Below are 18,485 nucleotides of genomic sequence, written 5' to 3'. Positions count from 1 at the left end.
TTTGGTAGGAAAATCCCGGCCGACCGGGATTCAAACCCAGGAGTTTGCTGTGAGCTTACTGTTACTGCACAATTCTGGTCCTCATGTTGACAAACGCCAACAACAGACTCCAAAGCAGAAGTGCACAACTCTGGTCCTAGAGGGCCAGTCTGCGAGCTGATTTCTGTTCCAACCAATTACCTTCATTTATTTTTCTGCCAGCTCTAGAAATGACATTAGTTCACTCCTGTACTTGAGCACAGTACAATCTTTAGGATAAACTTGCAGTCTGAAGTTGTAGCTGCTTCATATACAATCTTACGAATTTCAGCACACCTCGCACCCTCCGGACGAGCAGTGGGTATAGCTAGCGGGTGACCTCTGCTGGTCACTCGAGGTAGCCGGACCAAGTTTATGGCTGAGCTTCTTCACAGCCAAGTGTTTATAAATTATAAAAAACTCAAACATATCTTAAAGAATAATGACTAAAATATATCACTACTACCATAGGCTACATATCACACCAACCACTTCACATTATCTTAATCTGAAGTTACAATAGCCTATGTTTTTACGTTTACGTTCAAATTGATCAGTTCCCAGCTTCCGAGAGGAGCTTAGCAGAGCATTGCTGTCTCTTCACACGGACTGGGAAGAATCAGAGTCTGACATGGATGACTGACTATAAAAACATAATAGTTTAATTTGTACAGTCATATTGGAGTTATTGTTCAATATCATTCAAGTTAAACATGTATCTTTTATCTAACGCTTTGTAAAATACTTTATTTATTCAAGTAAAGAGGTATCATTACCATAAGCTCTTTCTTTCTCAACAAATTTCTGGTTAATGGCACTACAAGATTAAATGTCATGTTGGTATATTTGAATGTAAACTTAACAAAGTGCATAAGAATAAAGGCATGTATTAGGGATTAATTTGTCATATTAAAATGCACCAGAAGCTTCCAAATTGCGTCAGAAAAAAGAGGCCAGGGGACATCATCTACTTTTTCTCTTTGGCCTCCTACTTACATTTTTGGGGAACACTGACAATCTGCAAAGACAGCTGTGTAAGATATTTCGCATCAATTTTAAACTATATAATACTACAACAGTCAATTGCTAAATGTACTTATTTCATTCATGCGTGTACTGTACAGCGCTTTGTGCTTGGGAAAAGCACTTCACAAATAAAACGGATGGCCTGTAGCATAACGGTTAAGGAACATGACTGGGACCCACAAGGTCGGTGGTTCGATTCCCGGTGTAGCCAGAATAAGATCCGCACAGCTGTTGGGCCCAAGAGTAAGGCCCTTAACCCTTTCTTGGGTGTCTGATTTGTGGTGGGCTGCTGCTGTCTGTTGTCTCTGACACTTTCCTCCCACACTGTAGCTGGTTCACCACAACCAGCAGAGGCACTGTCGCTAGAAGTTGTAGGTGCGGTGGGTGCACAACCGGCTGAGGCAGCAGTAAGTGACAGCCCCTTATTATTATGGTGCTTGGCCTACCGCCTGCCTGCCTGACTGATCAGCCCGTCACTCTTCATCCATTCTGCTGCAGATCCTGACCCCAGTTACCTGCATCTCCTTAATGCAGCCAATTCAGTGGGTAAGCCCTCCGCTCTCCCACTGTGCTGATGTGTCAGTGGAGCTAGCAGTGTTGACCTGGGAGCTTGGCTGATGTGTCGATGGAGCTAGCAGTGTTGACCTGGGAGCTTGGCTGATGTGTCGGTGGAGCTAGCAGTGTTGACCTGGGAGCTTGGCTGATGTGTCGGTGGAGCTAGCAGTGTTGACCTGGGAGCTTGGCTGATGTGTCGGTGGAGCTAGCAGTGTTGACCTGGGAGTTTGGCTGATGTGTCAGTGGAGCTAGCAGTGTTGACCTGGGAGCTTGGCTGATGTGTCGGTGGAGCTAGCAGTGTTGACCTGGGAGCTTGGCTGATGTGTCAGTGGAGCTAGCAGTGTTGACCTGGGAGCTTGGCTGACGTGTCGGTGGAGCTAGCAGTGTTGACCTGAGAGCCATAGTTTCAGGAACTCAAGGTAAAAATGGAACAGTGGAATGTCCTCTCTGGTAATCATTTCATTTTCTATTTACCCTTACCTAACAACCCCCAACGGTTGGATCAAACATGATTTGGCATAAAAGCGAGGGAGACAGACCAATCTGGGAAGATCGCACTTGACTTCCCACACTGTGCAGACTCTGTATATGTGTGTAGCCAAAGCAGGCTGGGTAAGACTATTTCCTCTCTATTTCTATTTTCAATTTGTCTATTTTGTAACTGATTGTGATATTCTAAAGCTACGAACCTACCTGTCTGCGAATAAATGGTTTTTGTTTGTAACTTGCGTGATCTCCATGACTCTAATTCATCTTTTACCTTTTTCAGCCTAAATTACAACTGAATACTAATATTCAGTTAAATAATATTGACCATACACCAACTGATCAGTGGTTTCGTGGTGTTTCCAAGCTGGAAAAGGCAGCCAAGTTCGGCCCATAAAAGGATTGGTGGTGCATGGCTCTTGTAATTTGATGCGAAGGGAACCCATGGGCGTTTCTGCGCTGGTTCCTGTCAAGTTAGCTCTAAGGAGCCCTCTAAGTGCACGCCGACCTGGGCTCGAAGTTGTCATGTCAGTATACTGCAAGTATTGTGTTGGCTAGACCCTCAGCCTCTGAGTTCTCCGCCGAACTGAGATTTCGGCAATAATGCCGGGAGCATATATTGAGTAATGGTGGCGCCGGTAAGAGTCGAGTGTAGCCACTCCCGAGGTTCGCGCATGTTTCAAAACCAAATTTCTAAATTCTAATCTTAAATGGAGTCAGATAAACGAGTAAAACTATAGTAACCACTAAGCTTACAATATGGCCCCGTTTGAGAACGGAGAATATTAAGAATTGTACTGATCCGTTTCAGGCCAGCTGTAAGCGGGATATTGGGCAGGTCAATCCATATCCGACCCGTGGCAACGGACCCAGTATATTCTTAAATGTAATTGTGCTCTGTTCTTGGACGGAGGATGATAATTAAAATCTCTTATTTGCTTCACAACAGCCAAGGAAAAAACTTGTCATCCCTTCACCCCCAGCTATTCCCTCATTGGTCTAGCTGTGCGGGTTCTACAAAAGACTTGGTGTCCCAGAACCAAGGATGCACTTCGGATTCTGTCCCAGCCTGATTTCAGCTCCTCCAAACACATCATCATCCACACAGGCACCATGACCTGAGGGAAGAGCAGGAGAGGGTGGGGGCTCTGCTCAGGAGAGTGGCAGAGAAGGCCACAGAGAGCTTCACCAACTCCAAAATCACCATCTCAGCCCTCCTGCCCTGCAGGGACTTCCACCCCCTCACTATACATCTCCAGAGGCTGCGCTCTGCTACCGAACGTGCACCTGGCTCATCACCCCACCATCGGACCCTGGGACCTGCACGACCACCTCTTCAAGTCAGCAGTCGGGGAGTTCGCCAAGACGCTGAAAGACGTGGCACTCAGTAGATGCTCTGGCAACAAAAGAAGAGTCTCCAGCACCGCCCAGCAGAGCCCTCCTGCACCGCCCAGGACCCCCCTCACCACCCAGCCCACCTCAGACACATCGCACCCAACAAAGGACCGGGATACCAACCTCACCCAGCCCACCTGAATGCACAACCCCAACCAAGCACACTACCTCCACCAGCCCAACCAAGCACACTACCCCCACCAGCCCAACCAAGCACACTACCCCCACCAGCCCAACCAAGCACACTGCCCCCACCAGCCCAACCAAGCACACTGCCCCCACCAGTCCAACCAAGCACACTGCCCCCACCAGCCCAACCAAGCACACTACCCCCACCAGCCCAACCAAGCACACTGCCTCTCACAGACCCACCAGCCCAACCAAGCACACTGCCCCCACCAGCCCAACCAAGCACACTGCCTCTCACAGACCCACCAGCCCAACCAAGCACGCTGCCTCTCACAGACCCACCAGCCCAACCAAGCACACTGCCTCTCACAGACCCACCAGCCCAACCAAGCACACTGCCTCTCACAGACCCACCAGCCCAACCAAGCACACTGCCTCTCACTGACCCACCAGCCCAACCAAGCACACTGCCTCTCACAGACCCACCAGCCCAACCAAGCACACTGCCTCTCACAGACCCACCACCCCAACCAAGCACACTGCCTCTCACAGACCCACCAGCCCAACCAGGCACACTGCCTCTCACAGACCCACCAGCCCAACCAAGCACACTGCCTCTCACAGACCCACCAGCCCAACCAAGCACACTGCCTCTCACAGACCCACCAGCCCAACCAAGCACACTGCCTCTCACAGACCCACCAGCCCAGCCAAGCACACTACCTCTCACAGACCCACCAGCCCAGCCCCGGCCCGACTCACCCCCCCCCAGGACCCCGCCCCACAACACAGCCCACACAGCTACGCTGAAGCCCTGTGAGGCCCAAATGACTCTGAGTACATGGGTGAGATCAAACAGCTGCTCATGTACATCTGTACAAAGCTCAGTGGATAGTCAATTTTTGTATTAATTAATATTGTCATATTCTTTAAATACATATATATTGTTGATTAAGGCGGAGTTAAAAAGGTTTATATCCCTTCAGCCTGAATATAATACATTGTTTCTTTTCTATATTGTTTGTCTCATCCAAAACAATTGTGATCATTAACAGTTACCACAGTATGAAATCTATTTAGATTAGTGTGTGGATTATCCAGGGACTGAGCTCTTCAATTTTTGGTTCAAAGAGCCAGGCCCTGGAATTCAAAGAAAATATAAAAGATAATTATTTTACAAGGGACATGGTGTCTGGAAGGTGCTCTCACTCACTGTCCCGCAGATTACAAATAAATTATTGTGCCCTCACAAAAACTAAGTACCATCACTCAAGACTCAAGACTCGAGACTCAGGGGGACTAATAATCTGGTAAGAATCTGAACAACAAAAACTAATTGAGCCCATCAAAAAAGGAAAAAATTACTTATGGTTGAAAATCAAAAAATAATTTTGAACCAAAAGATGTGTTTCTCTGTGCAGTCTAAATTCCTCCTTCAGACTCCCCTTATTTCTGTGAAGAAATGCTCCCCAACCAGCAGAAAGAATCAAGTCATGTCCAGGCCCAGGGGAATGTACTCATCTGTGGGGATCTGAACTCCAGAACCGGAACCCTGCTGGATTTCACCAGCACAGAGGGAGACAACTACATTAGCGGCCAAAAATCCTGCAACAACTGGAATATCCTCCAAAGAAACAACCATGAGAGGGTTACTCCTGCAGCTCTGACGTAGCCTGAGTCTGTACATTGTCAACGGTAGGAGACTCTTTAGGAAGATACACCTATTGCTCACCTCTTGGCAACAGTACAGTTGATTACATGGACACAGATGTAGACCCCTTCTCTTTCAGTGCATTTACTGCCAAGCCACTAACCCCTCTGTCTGATCATAGCCAAATTGGCTTTGCGTATCTGAAAAGGACAGAAACTAACACCACCACACACACCCCGCCCAGTAAGCTGTTCAAACTTCCAGAATCATACAGACGGGCCAAAAACAGTGCAGAACAGTTCCAGAAAGCAATTAGCACCCAAAAAATTTAAACATTATTAGACACCTTTCTGGAAAGCACATACGCTCACAGTACATAAGGTGTAAATCAGGCAGTGAAAAATATCAATTTCATGGGAACACTGCTAACATATCTGAATTGAAAATATCAAATAAAAAATCAATAAAATCCAAAGACGACAACTGGTTGGATACAGAATGTCAAAATATAAGGAAAAAACTGTGGAAACTGTCAAATCAAAAACACAGAGACCTATTAAACCCTGATTTGGACCTCTGTTACTGTGAGACACTAACACTACAAATTCATGTTCAGAACCAAAAAAGCCTTGCATACCCCTAAACAGCTGACACAAATTGAGGAATCCATTAATATTAACACATTCTGGGGAAATTGGAAAAAACTGAATAAATCAAAACTGAACAATTGGCCATTCAAAACGAAGATATGGACCGAACACTTCAAAACCTTGAAACAATACACCTCAACACAGCATCAGAACAAAACCACATCCAACAGAAGTTACAATCACTAGAATTGGCAATAAAAGAACCAAAACCCACTGGATTCCACTATTACTGGACAGGAGCTACTGGAGAAACTGCAGGTTCTCAAACCCAAAAAAAAGCATCTGGACCTGATGGCATCTTAAATGAGATGCTAAAACACACCAGAGTCAAATTTCACAGGCTATTCTAAAATTATTTAACTTGGTTCTGAGCGTGGGTTACTTCCCTGACATCTGGAATCAAGGGCTTATCACCCCAATCTTTAAAAGTGGAGATAAACTGGATCCCAACAATTTCCGAGGCGTTTGTGTGAACAGTAATCTGGGGAAGGTTCTCTGTAGCATTATGAATACAAGACTTACAGACTTTCTCAATGAGCACAATGTCCTGAGTAAAAGTCAAATTGGATTCTTACCAAAACACCACACAGCTGATCATATTTACACCCCACACACCCTAATACATAAATAAGTTAACCAAAATAAAAATTTTGCTGGCTTCATAGATTTACAAAAAGCATTTGATTCAATTTCGCATCTTGGCTAGTTCTACAAACTTCTTGAAAGCGGTGTAGGGGGTAAAACGTATGATATTGTTAAATCAATGTACACTTGCAATAAGTGCAGCATTAAAATTGGCAACCAATGAACAGACTTTTTCCATCCAGGAGCGTGGAGTGAGACAGGGCTGCAACCTAAGCCCAACTCTATTCAACATATATATTCATGAATTAAGTCCCTGGTCTCATGCTACAGGACAAAGAGGTGAAACTCCTACTCTACACAGATGACCTGGTTCTGCTGTCGCCCACAGCACAGGGCTTACAGCAGGGCCTGGATCTGCTAGAGAAATACCGTCAGACCTGGGCCCTGACGGTAAACGTGAAAAAGTCAAAGATAATGATTTTCCAAAAAAGATCCAGATCTCAGGGAAATGCATATAACTTCAGAATAGGGACAAACCACATAGAACACTGCACAAACTAGAACTATTTAGGCCTAAATATAAAATGTTCCGGAAATTTCAACATGGCAATAAATGAACTGAAAGAGAAGGCACGCAGGGCATTCTATGCCATAAAGAAAAAGATCAGCATTGAAATCCCAATCAGAATTAATATTTGGTTAAAAATATTAGAATCTAATTGAACCAATTGCCCCATATGGCAGTGAAGTGTGGGGTCCACTTACAAAGCAAGATTTTGCTCAATGGGACAAACACCCAACTGAAACCCTGCATGCAGAGTTTTGTAAGAACATCTTACAAGTACAACGGAAAACAGCAAACAATGCATTCAGGGCAGAACTAGGCCAATATCCATTATTAATCAAAATACGAAAGAGGGCAATACAGTTTTGGAAACATTTCAAAAACAGCGACCCCCACTCATACCATTACAAAGCCCTGCAATGCCAAGAGCTGAGCCCAGAGAAGAGTCCCCTCAACCAGCTGGTCCTGAGGCTCAGTTCACTAACCCCCACTAACACCATCCAGCCCTGAGGCTCAGTCACTAACCCCCACTAACACCATCCAGCCCTGAGGCTCAGTCACTAACCCCCACTAACACCATCCAGCCCTGAGGCTCAGTCACTAACCCCCACTAACACCATCCAGCCCTGAGGCTCAGTCACTAACCCCCACTAACACCATCCAGCCCTGAGGCTCAGTCACTAACCCCCACTAACACCATCCAGCCCTGAGGCTCAGTCACTAACCCCCACTAACACCATCCAGCCTCAGGACAGCTCCATACCAAACCAACCAATTAGAATCAACCAAATTATAAAGCAACAATAACAAAATTACATTACTGACTGGAATATTCAAACACAAAATCAAAACAAATTAGAATGCTATCTGACCCTAGAAAGACAAAACACTGTGGCAGATTATCTGACCACAGTGAAGAATTATAAACTCAGGAAAACCCTGACAAAGTACAGACTCAGCGAGCACAGCCCAGCAATAGAGACCGGGCGCCACCGGCAGACCTGGCAGCCCAGAGAAGAGAGGCTGTGCTCCCACTGTGACAAACAGGACATGGAGACACACACACACACACACACACACACACACACACACCCCACACACACCCCACATATATATACACACACACACACACACACACACACACACACACACCCCATACACACACACACGCACACACACACACACCCCATACACACACACAGACACACACACACACACACACACACACAGACAGACACACACACACACACACACACACACACACACAGACACACACACACACACACACACACACACACACACAGACCTGGCTGCCCAGAGAAGAGAGGCTGTGCTCCCACTGTGACAAACAGGACATGGAGTCAGAGCTGCACTTTCTAACCATTGTGACAAATACATAGAAATTCCAGAACTTCTCTTTGCCAAATTTAAAAATATATACCCAAACTTCCCAGCCATAGCAGAGACACAATTATTACAAATCCTCCTTGGAGAGGAAAGGAGCTGTGCACATTTGGCAGCACAGTATGTAGCTACCTGCCACAGCCGAGGGACAGCAGTGACCCTAACCCCCACCAGTTTTAACGGTATAATAATAGAATATGATATCATAATGTGTATATATATATGGATCTCTTAGAGCAGCACTGCCAGACCTGAACATGCATAAGACCAGAGTCATGACATTCCAAACGAAAGCTAGATCTCAGGTAAGTAAATTCCACTTTACTTTAGGCACCATTAAACATGCCACTAATTACACCAACCTGGGTCTGAACATCAGTGCGTCAGGTTTGACCTGGCAGTAAATTAATTGAGGCACGCAAGGGTTTTTTTTTTAAAGTTTTTTTAAAGAGGAGCCTACACAATTTAAAATTTGTATTTAAATATTTGAACGTGTAATTCAACCAATCGCTTTATGGTCGTGAAGTATGGGGTCCGATTACCAATCAAGATTAAACCAAATGGGGAAAACACCCTTCATAATCCCTGCATGTAGAACTCTGCAAAAACATTTGCACATACAAATACATACAAGGGCCGAATTAGGCTTTTATCCATTATTATCAATATACGAAAACAAGCATTGAAATTGTGGGCCCATGTTTAGGTCGTAAATAACCGTGTTGTATCCTTCTAACGTAATTTACATAGCAACTGAACTCTCGGATCACATGGACTCACCGATAACGGCCAAGAGAAATTAACAACGATTCAGAAAATGCCTAACTTTTAAACATTTAAATCGATCCTATGGTGGGACTTCTGCCATTTATGGATGGTGCAACAGAACCGTTGCCGTTGACCGTAATCGAATGCTTTCATTTATATCGTTCGAATGACCAAGTGCCGTTAAAAAGCACATTGTATGGGTTTGTGCTATTTGCTTAAGCTAGCGACGTCATAAAAACTTATTTAGTTTTTTTAAACTATTCTCCACACCTCTAGGGCAGCAGTAATGTAAAGTAATGTAATCTCCCACACATCGGTGCTGATGATTCGAATAAGGACGAGTAGTGGAAAGGAGTGAAAGAGAGCGAGATGAATATTGTTGGTATATCTAGTGCTATGTGTGTGAACTGCCGGATTAAGGCAGAATAGATCCTGACAAGGTTTTGGCAGGGATTCTGGGTGATGCAAATATTTGCAGCTGAAAGAGCATGTTATTTGAATGTTCATATCAGAAATGGACAGTAAATTCACTTGAGCAAAAAGTGGGGATGATGGCTCATCATTATTAGAGTAATTAGTCTTATAATTTATTTCTGCAAAATGGAGATTCTGTGAAGAGAGGTGGGGTATGTGGCGGCCCATGCAATATTACAGTGTAGAAGATGAGGCTGTAGTTCAGAGTTAAGACAGGACTGGTGAACCCATGGATAGATTTTACGGATGATGGGCGATTTTGTTACTTCTACAGACTAAGTGTATGTGATCATTCCAGTTTAACGTTTCATCAATTAAGATGACAAGAAATTTGGCTGACCGGACATGTGATATTTCATAGCCATGAATCAGTACTTTAGAAATTGATTCACAACATTTCCTTATTTTTCCTGAAAATGTATCACTTTTTTGCACAAAGTAATAAAATGAAAATGCAGAAACGATACAGCTGGAAACAGACATAGTCGAGGGCAAGTCTGACTCCCTGCCAGAATTTGACTCTGCTAGTTCTCCTTTCGCGATTTCCCGCCAGTTTCTGACCAACTTATTAATTGTTTCTGAGGATAGATGGAAAATTCTGTGCATGGTCCCTATAGGTACTTTCACATTTAAAATGGTGGGAACACTGTTGTCACAGTTAGAATCTTTATGAACAATCTTAGAAGAAATACAGTTTTGTGTGCTGGTATGTCTCTGTTCTGCAAGCCTGCCAGTGAAAACAGAAGCAGCCATGCTTCTATACAGCAGCTCATTGCTTTTTAATGGAAATGATTTCAAAGGCCAGCGGATTTCACATTGTGAGGAGCACATGCCCAACGGCTCGTAGCTTTCACTGAGGACGGCAGGTGAGTTACTGCAGTCGTTGCCGCGCTGAAGCAGGAGTGGTGGAGTGTAGCTCCAGAAAGGGACCGCATGTTGAACAATGCAGAGTGTTCCCCAAAAATGTAAGTAGTCGGCCAAAGAGAAAGAGTAGCCGGCCAGGGGGGTTCAGATGATGTCCGCTGGCCTCTTTTTTCTGACGCAATTTGGAGGCTTCTGGTGCATTTAAAAATGTTAAATTAATCCCTGATACATGCCTTTATTCTTAAGCATTTTGTTTATGTTAAATCATGCCGACATAACATACAATTTAATCTTGTAGTGCCATTAACCAGAAATTTGTTCAGAAAGAAAGAAGAAAATATGGTAATGATAACTCTTTTCTTGAATAAACAAAGTATTTTACAAAGTGTTGCATAAGATACATGTTTCACTTTCATGATATTGAACAATAACTCTAATATGACTATATACAAAGTAAACTATTAGGTTTATATATTCAGTCATCCATGTCAGACTGACTCTTTCCAGTCCGTGTGAAGAGACACCAATGCTCTGCTAAGCCCGTAAATGCAAATATTTAAACTGTACTGGCAGTAGTCCATTGATTTGATGTCACAATAACCTGTGATGTCACAATAGCCTGTGGTGTCACAATAGCCTCTGCCCTCTAGCACAGCTCAAATACACTGTGACCAATAACGTACATCAGCTACAATATCGGAAATATTTAAACACCATAGTATTAGCAGTAGCAGCAATATTCCCCCTGCAATCACACTCCGCATTTTCTTGAGGAAATGTACATCTCTAGTTTAATTTTACATCCACCATAACCTGCCATACATGCATCACGCCTACAGATATTCAATATTCTTTGTCACGTCTCCCGATAAAGACGAGTGCAAGCTGTGAAAGACGCTCCTCGGTCATTGTCGAGCGAAGGTATGTTGCCAATAGCTTTAGCCTCCTGAAAGAGCGCTCTGCTGGCGCACTGCTCACAGGAATTATGAGATAAATGCGATACAATGCTGCAAGGTTTGGGAATGCTCTATTCATGTCATTAGCAACAAGGAAGGCTAAAACCTGACCAGTCACCAACTCATTATTTTGTTCCTCAAATAAACTTGTATCGTATATGTCAAATTCTTAATTTATTTGACAGTTTATCTTTGGAAATAATAATAGTAAATAAAATAAAATATATAAGTGAGGAGTTTTTGCATCTCATGTTCTGGATTAAGAACATTAAATGAGGGCACAAGCTAGATTCAGATACTATAATCAAATTTTCAGTTGCCTGAAAATTTTATTGCACTGACTAGAATGATAAAGTATGAAAATATGCTGTCCATCATCAACATGAATAATGACATAATACTCACATGGCCTTCCTGCAGTTCCTGACAACTGGTACCAGTCTGTGATGACCTGCTTCCGATGTGTTGTAGGTCTTCAAGTCAAACTCATCCAGGACCTCCTCAGACATCAGTAACACAAAGGCCAGAGCTGAACATTGGTGGGGTTCCAGCTCTTTATCAGAAAGTTTTCCTGATCTCAGAGAATTCTGGATTTCCTTCACTGCAGAGTTGTCATTCAGTTCATTCAGACAGTGGAACAGATTGATGGTCCTCTCTGCGGAAGATTCATGTTTGATCTTCTTCTGAATGTACTGGCCTGTTTTCTTGATGCTCCCTGATCTGCTCTCTGTCTGTAGTCTCTGAAAGAGTTTTGTTATCAATTGTCCTCCATCAGATCTTCTTCCTGTCTGTGTCAGTAGTCCTCCTAAGAGAGGCTGAATGGAGTCCAGAGAGAGGCCCAGAAGGAATCGGAGGAAAAGGTCCAGGTGTCCAATCTTACTCCTTAAGGCCTGATCCACTGCAGTCTCATGTAACTCAGACAGCTGCACTCTGCCACTGTGAGGTTTTGATTCTTCTGCTCTGAGCACATTTCTGTTCTCATTTACACATGAATGAAACACAAACAAGGCGGCCAGATACTCCTGAATGCTCAGATGCACAAAGCAGTAGACCATCTCCTGACCCAACCCACGCTCCTCTTTAAAGATCTCTGTGCACACCCCAGAGTACACTGAAGCTTCACTGACATCAATGCCACTGTCTCTCAGGTCCTCTTCATAGAATATCAGATGGCCCTTTTCCAGCTGTACAAAAGCCAGCTGCCCCAGTTTCAGGATGATTTCTGTATCTGATGCTGACATCTTTGGGTTTGTTTCATCAGAGCCACGATATTTCAGATTCTTCACATTAGTCTGAATGAGCAGGAAATGTGTGTACATTTCAGTCAGAGTTTTTGGCAGATCTCCACTCTCTACTTTACCCAACATTGTCTCCAGAACAGTAGCAGAAATCCAGCAGAAGACTGGTATGTGACACATGATGTAGAGACTCCTGGATGACTGGATGTGTGAGATGATTCTGGTGGCCTGGTTCTGATCTCTGATTCTCTTTCTGAAGTACTCCTCCTTCTGTGGGTCATTGAACCCTCGTACCTCTGTCACCTGGTGGATGCACTCAGGAGGGATCTGATTGGCTGCTGCAGGTCGGGAGGTGATCCAGAGGAGAGCAGAGGGAAGCAGATTCCCCTTAATGAGGTTGGTCAGCAGCACATCCACTGATGATGACTCTGTTATATCACAGCAGATCTCATTGCTTTGGAAATGTAGAGGAAGTCGACACTCATCCAGACCATCAAAGATAAACACAACTTTGACATCATCACCTTCAACACTTTTGATCTCTTTCAGTTGTGGAAAGTAGTGCTGCAGAAGTTGCATCAGACTGAATGCTCCTTCCTTCTTCAGATTCAGATCTCGGAAAGGAAGAGTGAAGATGAAATCAACGTCCTGATTGGCTTTTCCTTCTGCCCAGTCCAGAATGAACTTCTGCACAGAGACGGTTTTCCCAATGCCAGCGATGCCCTTTGTAAGCACAGTTCTGATGCGTTTCTCTTGTCCAGGTAAAGGCTTGAAGATGTCATTGCAGAGGATTGGAGTCTCCTGGGTGGTTTGTCTCTTGGATGCTGTCTCAATCTGTCTGACCTCATGCTCATTATTGACCCCCCCACTTCCCCCCTCTGTGATGTAGAGCTCTGTATAGATCTCATTGAGGAGAGTTGTGTGGCCCTGCACTGCTAAACCTTCAAATATGTATTCAAACTTCTTCTTCAGATTAGTTTTCAGTTCCTGCTGGGCTCTTTTAATGGATTCATCTGAAGAGAGGAGATATGATAAATAATTCTGTTTAAAATAAGATTAAAGTTTACAATTCAATGAAAGATTAAGAAGAAAAGCAGTTTTCACAGTATTTTACACACATCAGTGTTACAAACTTTTAACAGTGTAACTGCACAAAACTCAGGACAGTCTGTCTGATGGGACAGTGCTTTGGTTACTGCACGAACTCAGGACAGTCTGTCTGATGGGACAGTGCTTTAGTTACTGCACAAACTCAGGACAGTCTGTCTGATGGGACAGTGCTTTAGTTACTGCACAAACTCAGGACAGTCTCTCTGATGGGACAGTGCTTTAGTTACTGCACAAACTCAGGGCAGTCTGTCTGATGGCACAGTGCTTTAGTTACTGCACAAACTCAGGGCAGTCTGTCTGATGGGACAGTGCTTTAGTTACTGCACAAACTCAGGACAGTCTGTCTGATGGGGCAGTGCTTTAGTTACTGCACAAACTCAGGGCAGTCTGTCTGATGGGACAGTGCTTTGGATACTGCACAAACTCAGGACAGTCTGTCTGATGGGACAGTGCTTTAGTTACTGCACAAACTCAGGATAGTCTGTCTGATGGGACAGTGCTTTAGTTACTGCACAAACTCAGGGCAGTCTGTCTTATGGGACAGTGTTTTAGTTACTGCACAAACTCAGGGCAGTCTGTCTGATGGCACAGTGCTTTTGTTACTGCCTTTTGAGCACAAAGTCCCTGCATTGAATCCCCTTCAGAGACATTTAATCTTCTGTGCAATCACTACTTGAGGCTGTAATTTCATTTAAATGCCTTTGTGAACATGTTGTTCATGATGTTTTCTAGATGTAAGATTATCAAGGTAAAGCATTACCATGAACGTGTGAATTCTATAAATCAGAACACTGCACTGTGAGATCTGTTTGCTAAACTCATGTCAGTACTCTAATGGACACACAGTAGCAATGAGAGAGAACTTACTGTGCTGCTCATCTCTCTCCAGTGAGTCGGTGAGATCCTTGAAATAAACACATGAAGAGGTGTGCTGTATCAGTCTGTGAAATAAACACTCAATGCACTACAACCATTGCCTTGTGTCACATGGCCAGAAAAGGGACAGATAATTTGAGACACCAAACGCACAGCAGTGCCAAATGCTCATATCTGAACTGCAGCTTTTGTTCCTGTTTGAAGGCTTTGTAGACATATGAAGTGTGATAAATAATTAATTTGCTCAGAATTGAGTTGCTCTGTGCAATGCATTCAGTAAATGCTCATGGTGAGCTGAATGCTTCTGCTTTAAAAGGCTCTGTTTGGAGGCTTACTCTGCTGCCGTGTTTGAGACCAGCAAAAGGAGTCTGGACTTTCTGTGAGCCACGCAGGGCCAGGACCACTGCAGAGCTGGATTAGAGATTAAGGTGTGTTGTGTTGCTGTTGTCTTTTGAGGGATTAAAAAGTAGCACATTAGCACTAGGACTAGCGCTTCATGTGCACAGCCAAAAGCTTCACCTGCTGTTTCCACTCAGGATTCTCTTCCCAAACATTTATGATTTTTAATTTCAGGTCATTTTTTACCTCCTTGTGCCAAAGAAGCCAGAAATGTTTAAATGTTCACATTAAATGTTCAAATGAAAAGTAGGTTGATTGCATGCATGCGTGAGAAGTGGTTGGTTAAGAGTAATATTTGGCAAAGGTGGAGCATGTTTTTAAGCACAAAAAATATTCATGATATCCAGTGGGGTCGAAAAGTCTGAGACCACAGTTTCATCTTATCGTGGAAATAAAAAGAAGGTTTTAGGATTTTGAACATTTTAAAACAAATGAAAGTTACTTCAAAGCTATGCAAGAACCACTTGAAAACCAAAGAAGAGCAAGGATTGCTGCATAATCCACAACCACCTGACCTCAACCTCAATGTATGGGGACACTTGAAGACTGACAGAAACATTCAGTAACATCACAAGATGCTCTTTGAAACATTGTCAAATACTGCTGGAATAACATGGATCATCAGGTTTTGCACAAATATGTGGAGTCCAAGACAGCTCATATGCATGTTGCCATTAAAGCTGGGGGACATACCAAATACCAAGAAATTATGAAATGTGTGTAAATTTCACAGATTCAGCTTTTCACTCAAATTGTTATGCTGATAAAATAATTTGTAATTAAAATATTTGTATTGAAAAAGAATCATGCAAAATGGAAGCATTACATACCACTATATGTTTGAATTAGGTTTACAGTACACAGAAAATAACTTATTAAAAAATAATGAAGTTATGAGGAAGAAGATCTCACACCTGTTTTGATGGTGATAATTTCTCTGAACTCTTCTCTTCTAAAGAGCTGGACTCCAGTGACTGCAGGACCCTGTGAACAAAACATGGAGACAGAGCTTCCAGTTAAACTCACCCACTGACTGCAGTTCTAACTCACAGCACATCTGAATATGACATAACACCCCTCACATACACCTGAATATACATTTTTTACAACTTACTCAGCAGACAAGATGTTCGATTTCATTTTCTTTTCTTTTTTGCATTCACTGGCTCCGTTTCCATGTGAGCAAAATGTGTTAGCTTAGCATAAAGACTTGAAGCCTATAGGTGTCAGTAGCCTACCTCCTTCAAAGTGAAGAAATATACCTTCCAGCAACTCTGAAGCTGTCTTATTTACATGAGGTATCTTGTGTATGTAAAATATATTGTCTTGTGTATTTGAAATACAGGTGCAGAAATGGATTCATGACCTCGGTCTTGACACAAACATTTGGGGGAAATGCTGGGCAACAAAAAGGCTGATGAAGCAGCAAATTAAGCTGCATCACACACAATCTGTTGTGGCACATACAAGAGAACAAAAAAGTGATTTGGATCTGGAAACATGACAGGATATGCAAAAACAAACTCTAGAACCAGAAAAAATTCTGGGAGGTACATAACTGTAAATTGAACAAAGACACTGGACTCTGGGAGGGCTCAGAGGGTAAACCAGTACTTCCAAGAAATGTATTCAACTTGGTTTCTGAATTGAGTCATGGGAAGACCCCTGTCTCAAAAGGCGGGATGGTAGACCAAGTCAGACAAGTGTTTACAGCATTTGGATACACAACTTACTCGCAAAATCTTTAAAAACAACCCCTGGAGCTGAATATCCAATCCAGTTTTGGATGATGGATCTCATCTCCCTTTCGCCAAGCGAAGGCAAGACATATTGCTTGGTGATGATTTGCTCATATTCGGGATGGGTGGAAATGTTCCCTGCAGCACATGCAGACGCCATAGCGGTGGCAAAAGCATTGTGCAGGAAAATCAAGTGCCACAAAGATTATACACTGACAATGGACCAGAATTTGTAAACATGGTCATTGCACATATTGGTAAGCAATTAGACATAGAACTCAAAAACCACTGTGCCTATCACCCTCAGTCAGCAGGACTGGTGGAAAGAACAAATGGCACTATCAAAGTGAATCAAAAATTGTGCAAAATGATGTAAGAGGCCGGAAATAATTGGACTCACTGACTCCCCCTGGTAGCACTAAGCAAGATAATTCTGAAAGCACAGAGAGATCTCTCCCCATTTGAGATAGTATATTGGAAACCATACATTATGCCCATATTTGGAAAGATAATGAAACCAGTAGATGACCAGACCCTGGTAGATCACATGAGGGCAATGTTGGAACAAAAAACTGTTATCAGTTTTGTCTTAACCCCCACAGGAGCCAGTAGAACCAGAAGACAATCCAGTGGTGAGACTGGGTGGTGGTAAAAGACATCAAGAGGAAAACCTGGGCATCGCCCTGAGCACCTGATGACCATATCAGGTGCTGTTGACCACGCCCTTAGCAGTAACCATATCAGGTGCTGTTGACCACGCCCATAGCAGTAACGATATCAGGTGCTGTTGACCATGCCCTTAGCAGTAACCATATCAGGTGCTGTTGACCACGCCCATAGCAGTAACGATATCAGGTGCTGTTGACCACACCCATAGCAGTAACCATATCAGGTGCTGTTGACCACGCCCATAGCAGTAACGATATCAGGTGCTGTTGACCACACCCATAGCAGTAACCATATCAGGTGCTGTTGACCACACCCATAGCAGTAACCATATCAGGTGCTGTTGACCACGCCCATAGCAGTAACCATATCAGGTGCTGTTGACCACGCCCATAGCAGTAAGAATTGCTGAAAGATCTTCCTGGGTGCACCTCACTCACTGTAAAAAAGTAAACACGGCAGTAACAGAGGGACAAGCAGACACCTAAGAACTGAAGACCGGTTACAAAGGGGGGTGAATACAACAGGTATCATCCGTCTCAAACCCGGTGAAGAAAACAACAACAGTTCTTGGGATTAGTCGCTGCCGATTTGCTAAAATGAAATGAACAACCTTTAAGAGAATAACAGCTGCAGGGCTGGCTGGGGGGATAGTGCTGATAACAGGCTGACTGTGCGTAATACTGGGGGGATAGTGCTGATAACAGGCTGACTGTGTGTAATACTGGGGGGATAGTGCTGATAACAGGCTGACTGTGTGTAATACTGGGGGGATAGTGCTGATAACAGGCTGACTGTGCGTAATACTGGGGGGATAGTGCTGATAACAGGCTGACTGTGTGTAATACTGGGGGGATAGTGCTGATAACAGGCTGACTGTGCGTAATACTGGGGGGATAGTGCTGATAACAGGCTGACTGTGCGTAATACT

At 43.6% G+C, this 18,485-nt stretch overlaps 1 protein-coding gene across 1 annotated transcript in view; it reads right to left on the bottom strand.

Moving 5' to 3' along the window:
* The window catches only part of LOC133120472 (NACHT, LRR and PYD domains-containing protein 12-like), a 73,201-nt gene extending 55,611 nt beyond the window's left edge, over nt 1-17,590 (bottom strand). Inside the window, exons 1-4 of the mRNA XM_061230324.1 lie at nt 17,580-17,590; nt 16,064-16,133; nt 14,742-14,778; nt 11,932-13,777 (exon numbers count right to left, since the gene is read on the bottom strand). Coding sequence (XP_061086308.1) covers nt 11,932-13,777; nt 14,742-14,778; nt 16,064-16,133; nt 17,580-17,590 — 1,964 coding nt within the window. The remainder of the gene's footprint in view (nt 1-11,931; nt 13,778-14,741; nt 14,779-16,063; nt 16,134-17,579) is intronic.
* Between the last annotated feature and the right edge of the window lie 895 nt (nt 17,591-18,485).

The sequence above is a fragment of the Conger conger genome, unplaced genomic scaffold (assembly GCF_963514075.1).
Source record: "Conger conger unplaced genomic scaffold, fConCon1.1 SCAFFOLD_37, whole genome shotgun sequence".
In the NCBI taxonomy this organism is placed as follows: domain Eukaryota; kingdom Metazoa; phylum Chordata; class Actinopteri; order Anguilliformes; family Congridae; genus Conger; species Conger conger.
The sequence above is the reverse complement of the archived record's forward strand: the minus strand, read 5'-3'. Positions and strand labels throughout refer to the sequence as shown.